Source organism: Zeus faber (assembly GCF_960531495.2).
Source record: "Zeus faber genome assembly, chromosome: 8".
NCBI classification, from domain to species: Eukaryota; Metazoa; Chordata; class Actinopteri; order Zeiformes; family Zeidae; genus Zeus; species Zeus faber.
The window spans coordinates 205685-212031 of NC_137195.1; the positions used below are offsets into that span (position 1 = coordinate 205685).

At 41.8% G+C, this 6347-nt stretch overlaps 1 protein-coding gene across 4 annotated transcripts; it reads right to left on the reverse strand.

Moving 5' to 3' along the window:
* Positions 1-326: 326 nt before the first annotated feature.
* LOC307234327 (membrane-spanning 4-domains subfamily A member 4A) lies at positions 327-6031 on the reverse strand. Of its 4 annotated transcripts, none has more exons than XM_080006002.1 (7): positions 5951-6031; positions 5683-5860; positions 4948-5049; positions 1725-1781; positions 1380-1556; positions 1085-1207; positions 327-686 (listed from the first exon to the last, which is right to left on the reverse strand). In XM_080006002.1, exons 2-7 carry the CDS (start codon positions 5848-5850, stop codon positions 624-626), a joined length of 690 nt encoding a protein of 229 aa, XP_079862128.1. In that variant the 5' UTR covers positions 5851-5860; positions 5951-6031; the 3' UTR covers positions 327-623. The 4 variants fall into 4 exon arrangements, with proteins under 4 accessions (XP_079862128.1, XP_079862127.1, XP_079862126.1 ...); XM_080006001.1 differs by having other exon boundaries at positions 5683-5863; positions 5951-6008; XM_080006000.1 differs by having other exon boundaries at positions 5683-6028.
* Between the last annotated feature and the right edge of the window lie 316 nt (positions 6032-6347).

The window sequence follows — 6347 nt, forward strand, 5'->3', positions numbered from 1 at the left end:
TCCTCCTCCTCCTCCTCCACCACCTCCTGCTGACCTCCTACTCCCCATCCTTTTCCTCTTTTTCCTCTTGCCCCCCCTCCTCCTCCTCCTCCTCCTCCTCTTCATCTCCATCTCCTCTCCTCCCTCTCCATCTCCACCTCCTTGATCACAGCTGATGCTCCTGCAGGCAGCACACATCAGCTGAACCTCTGTGACTCTCTGTCATGGTGCAACCTCGCAGCAGGACCTGGACCTGGACCTGGTGCTGATGATGGAGGAGCTCTATGTGGGACTTTGCACAAACTGCTTCATTTACATGTGTTGAAGATAAACAGGATTTATTTCCATTATTTCCATTCCATCCTTGATTAGAGTTGGTTTGTTTTGACAAAAATCACATTTTATCACAATAAAGCAAGAAAACCTGATTGATGAATGTCATAAAACACAACCTCAACCATACGCCCTCTATATGGAAGTATTATTACATAATTATTACACATGCACACACATGTATATAAAATGTTTATAATATATATTATATATTATTTCATATTACATCATTGTTTAAAAACAGTAATGTTGTTGGTCTGGGAGAGGAAGAAAGAAAGAGACAGACAGACAGATCAGTATTTAATCCTGTTTCAGGGGCCGGGGGCGTGGTCATACTCCGTCTCGTCCAACAAGCCAACCCTGCTGTCGCACACCTGCAGGTCAAAGGTTATCAGTGAGACAAGCAGGATGTGTTAGGAGACAGGAAGTAGCCTGGCTATGGAGACAGGGTTTGGCCTGTATAAGGAGACAGGAAGTAGCCTGGCTATGGAGACAGGAAGTAGCCTGGCTATGGAAACAGGAAGTAGCCTGTATAAGGAGACAGGAAGTAGCCTGTATAAGGAGACAGGAAGTGGCCTGGCTATGGAGACAGGAAGTGGCCTGGCTATGGAGACAGAAAGTAGCCTGGATAAGGAATTTGCCTGGATTAGGAGACAGGAAGTAGCCTGGATAAGGAATTAGCCCTGGATAAGGAGACAGGAAGTAGCCTGGCTATGGAGACAGGAAGTAGCCTGTCTACAGAGCAGGAAGTCAGACCAGAAGTGGCTGTTACCATGGTGATGTCTGTGGATCCGTGGCAGGTGGCTCGAGCAGAGAAAACAGAGAGAGCAATGGAAACCGCAAACTGAAGAATGAAGAGAAGGAGGAGAAGAATCCAAACACCAATCATTATTCCCTGAGAGAGAGGAAGGGAGGGAGAGAGAGAGAGAGAAGAGAAATTGAGGAAGAGAGAGAGAGAGAGAGAGAGCGAGAGAGAGAGAGACATAAAGACATGACCAAACAGAAACATCCTTCCATCCAAATATTATCTCCTGAACACTAGGTGGAGGGAGGGGGGTGGGACTCACCTCTAAACGTCTTATCATCTGCAGACAGATTCCACTTCCTGTTTCTTGGGCGGAGCTTCCTCCTAGGCTGCAGAGCTCCGCCCAGCTGGGCTGCACCACCAGCAGCCAGCAGTGGTACACCACCAGAACCAGAGCCACGACGGAACTGAGGACATGCAGGGCCAGTGAGGCCTTGATCTGGAGACATAGCATCACACCATCAGCACCACCAGCACCATCAGCACCACCAGCACATCAGCACCATCAGTGCCATCTGCACCAATGGCACATCAGCAACATCAGCACATGTGATCGCTGATTGATTAGTGATGGTCAATGCAGATTGATTGGTTATCGATCACTGACCAGAGCAGCGCTGGTCCCCCTGCGGGAGGCGACGGCGACACTCCCCGACACCACAAACTGCAGAAGAAGAAGAGGAGGAGACTAGTTAGTAAATAGTAAGAAGAAAAAGAAGAGGAGGAGTAGTAGAAGAAGAAGAAGAATAGGAGAAGGAAGAAGGAGGAGAAGAAAGAGGAGAAGGAGAAGAAGAAAACGAGAAGAAAAAGGAGAAGATAAAGAAGAAGGAGAAGAGAAGAAGAAGAAAGGAAAAGAAAGAGAAGGACGAGAAGTAGGAAAAGAAGAGGGCAGAAGTAGGAGAAAAAGGAGAAGAATGAGAAGAAGAGGAGGAGATGAAGGAGAATAAAAAGAAGAATAAGGAGAAGAGAAGGAAGAGAAGGAGAAGAGGAGAAGAATAAGGAGAAGAGAAGAGGAAGAAGAGGCGAAGAAAGAGAAGAAGAGGAGAAGGAAGAGAAGAGAAGAAAATACAGAGAAGAGGAGAAGAAAGAAGAAGAGGAGGAGAATAAAGAAGAGGCAAAGAAGAGAAATATAAGAGAAGAAAAATAAAATCATATATAAACACGAATAAATAAATCAACTCATTGTTTATATATCATAATTATTAATAATTATAATAAATAATGATATTATTTATAATAATATTCTCCTTCTTTCTTCTTTTTCTTTGGGCTGCTCCCGTTAGTGGTGGCCACAGCGAATCATCTGCCTCCATCACCTTGTATTCTGTGCATCTTCCTCCCTGACACCACCCGCCTGCATGTCCTCCCTCAGCACCTCCATCAAGCTTCTCTTTGGCTTCCTCTTTTCCTCTTGCCTGGCAGCTCCACCCTCAGCCTCCTTCTCCCAATGTAACTCTCATCTCTCCTCCACACGTGGAGGAGAGAGGACTTCCTCATGCAATACCACACTTCCTCTCTCGGCACCCCATCATATGCTTTCTCTAAACCCACAAAGATGCAGTGCAACTCCCTCTGGCCCTTCCTGTACTTTTCCATCATTACATTACATTGCATTTTGCTTTTATCCAAAGCCACTTACAATTATTCAAACACCGACGGACGCAGCCATCAGGAGCAATTAGGGGTTAAGTGTCTTGCTCAAGGACACTACAGCATGCTAGCAGGAGGAGCCTGGGATCGGACCAGCAACCTTTAGATTACTAGACCACCAGCTCTACCTCCTGAGCTACCATCCCCAGATCCCATCCCCTAACATCATAATAATAACAATAGTAATATCACAATAATAAGAATATTATTATTATTATTATTATTAATAATAATAACAATAATAATAATAATATTAACGATAATAACAACAATATTATTAATAATAACATAACAATAATAACATCATAACAATAATAATAATATTAATAACAATAATAATAATAACAAAAACAATAAAGATAACAATAATAATATTAAATATAGCTGCAGGCAGCAATGCACAGTGTCCAGGGTCGTTGGCCCTTTAAAGTTCAATGTTGAGATATGCTTCGTCTCTCTGTTCCGTGTGTTTTGTGACTGCATAAGTTCATTCCTTCCATCTGGTTACAGTGTAAATCTATTATGGGATGTTTTTTTGTGGCTGTGGGTGGGTTTCCTACGCTGCCGCTAACAGTGGTTATCATTCTGAAGTAGGGCTGCACCATTATGGCTGAATCAGGATTATTTTTGTCAATATGGTGATCACCGTTATTTATCACCACTATTCATCCATTTTGGAGAACAGAATTATTTTATGCCGCTTCGTAAATTAACACAAGATAATAATAATCCTTCACAATAATAATGAATTTTATAAACCTATAAATAAATAAACAATAAATAAGTGGTTTAACTGATATCAGTTGTAGAGGAGTTATAATGAAATTAATTGTGTGTTGGGGCTGCACCAAAAACACAAAAATAATGAAAATATTTCAAAACACGTACACAATTCACATATGTTCCTTGTATTATGTAATTGCTTATGTTATTGTTACCAGTAATTATAATTCAAGAAGTTTATATACATTAATATCTCAGGAATGTCTATAAATTCTAACAGTGGTGTTATTGGGTTTTTATTTTGTAGAACTTACTCTGAACTTATTCTGAGTTGTCCTCAGAAGTGTTTATATATTTATGATGTTTAATACGCTGCACTTTGTTTCATCCAATTGTCTTCTGGTAATACTTTAACCAATTATTTTACAAACATAATAAGGGTTTGTATTTTATATTCCTTTATTTAAAGTCCCATCACGACTATATCTGTGTATCACTAGACTGCCGTGCTATCACCTGATCTGTGTTCTCGTCACCTTGTACATGCGCACTGTGTGCGCCGCCATCTTGGTGAGGTACTTACTGTTGATCACAAACTTCTTCCACAACACTGAACCCAACAGGATGAAACTTGAATGACGCCATGTGGGAAGTGCCCCGAATACACATCTTAATCAGATGATCTGTGGGTTTGTCGGATCCATAGAATCCATGAAAGTCTGACATCACACCCCTAGCATGTGCCACCATCTTGGTGAGGACTCAGTTGTTGCCCAATCACTAACCTGCAATGCTACTATGCTCAAATGAGCGTCGCCTGGCTTTGCCGGCCATACAGCCACGGCAATCCAGGTTATTCTCATTTGTAGTTACACGTTGGTGGAACAGGCTGCCAAAAATGACCAGATCAGGGAGCTCCCTCTCTGTCTTTAAGAAGCACTTGAAGACCCAGCTCTTCAGTGAGTACCTCCTCTCCTAACCTACAATTACTTAGCACTACCTAGCAGTATTTATTGTTACACTAATGTCTCTGTCGCAATGTAGCTTGAATGTTATTCTCCCTTGTAAGTCGCTTTGGATAAAACCGTCTGCTAAATGACTAAATGTAAATGTAAATGTACTATGTGACCTGCGCGAGCCATTATGTATGCATGCACGTGTGTTGGTGATGATAAAAAATAGTTTTTATTTAAATTATTCCACAATAGGAAGCGATCTGGATCAAACCTGGACAACGGCATGTCGGGACCGCCCCCAATACTCATTTTATTATGGTCTATGAGGTCAGCGGATCCATGACATCCATAGACTCCTGACATCAGTTTTTCATTAACAATAACAATATATGGATCTCTAATAATAATAATAACAACGACAACAAATAACAATAATAGTTATAATAACAACAACAACATTAATAATAAGTGATTAAAGGGGGCTGGAACCATATGACTCACAGCCGCCCCACCCAGCAGCGGCAGCTGAACCCACATGGTCGGAGAAAGAAAAAAGGAAAAGAGGAAGAGGAGGGAGAGGGAGCCGATGAAGATCTGCACCACCTACACACACACACACACACACACGCACAAACACACACACACTCTCAGGAATTTGGAAAACAGCAGGAATACTGAAACATGTTGGTGTTTTAAGTTAAATTTTCCATGTGGTCTGGTGACATCACCCGTCACTTTAGCTTGTACAATACCAAATAAAAACACTTTTCCATTCATCCAAGTGGGAAAGGGGGAGAAAATGTGAATGAATGAAGATCTGTCAAAGGGTTATTCCAGATTGATGACGTCACATCCCGATAGTTATGTAAACGTGACCTCTAGATTAAAAATATAAAATATCGAGAATAAAATCTAAACAAATCCGACATTTTGAAAAGAGTGGGATTGGTTTTGATGTGATCATTTCGATTTTATTCTCAGTTTTATTCAGTAAAAAGATTTTCAATAAAATACTGCGTCACGTTTTACTTTCGGTTTGAGAATCAGATTTAAAAGGGCAAACGTGGAAATAAAAGAACTGAACTAAACTAAACTTAACTGAACTTAACTGAATTGAACAGAACTTAACTGAATTTATCTAAATTTAACTGAATTTAACTGAATTAGACTGAATTCAATTAAATTTAACTGAATTTAACCGAATTTAACTGAATTCAACCCTTTCCAGCTCCTCACCCCCAGAGCCTGGGGTTCCCCGCGGAGGAACTGCTCCGTCATCCAGGGTAGCTTGGTCCGGACCGGGACCCGGGCCGGACCGGGACCCGGGTTCGGGTTCGGGTTCGGTCCTGTTCCGGGTCCGGGTATGTGCGGATCCTGGGGAAACAGCTGGGTGACCACCAGCATCCCGTCCACCCTGCTGATGGAGGTGCTCATCCTGGTTATAAGGCTACTGCTTCTAATGGTCAAAATGTTTGCATCTGGTACAAAAAAGCACAAAAGCCACCTCCGGGGTTGTGTCGAACTCTGTTTCCCCGTCGAGATGGGCCCGGGCCCCGGTCGAACGGTGGAGGGACTGCGCCCGAGATGCTCGTAACGCTGAGGTACTATGGAGAGCGTTAAGGGTCAAATATGACTTTGTTAGCGATTTGTCTGAAGAATGTTGTACCTTAGTATTGAAAGGGAAATTTGATGACTGTTGACTAATTATAGTTTGAAAATGGGAAACAGAACCTATATTTCTTGCGTTTTATATGTCTTCATTAACACAACCACCTACAGGTCCCATTTTACAGGGTATTTTTTCCAATGTTTTTGTTAATGTGTTAAATATTGCACATTTTGCCATTTCGTTTTATATTTATTGAACTTTGTAGTGACTTAAAACAAATGACTTTGTCACC

Bases quoted from the DNA above. Each gene is read 5' to 3' on its own strand.
- LOC307234327 (XM_080006000.1), bottom strand. From the start codon at position 5,880: ATGAGCACCTCCATCAGCAGGGTGGACGGGATGCTGGTGGTCACCCAG. The intron at 5,050-5,682 runs GTGAGGAGCTGG...GTGTGTGTGTAG, and splicing joins GGGAACCCCAGGCTCTGGGG to GTGGTGCAGATCTTCATCGG. The intron at 1,782-4,947 runs GTGAGTCATATG...CTTCTTCTGCAG, and splicing joins CGCTGCTGGGTGGGGCGGCT to TTTGTGGTGTCGGGGAGTGT.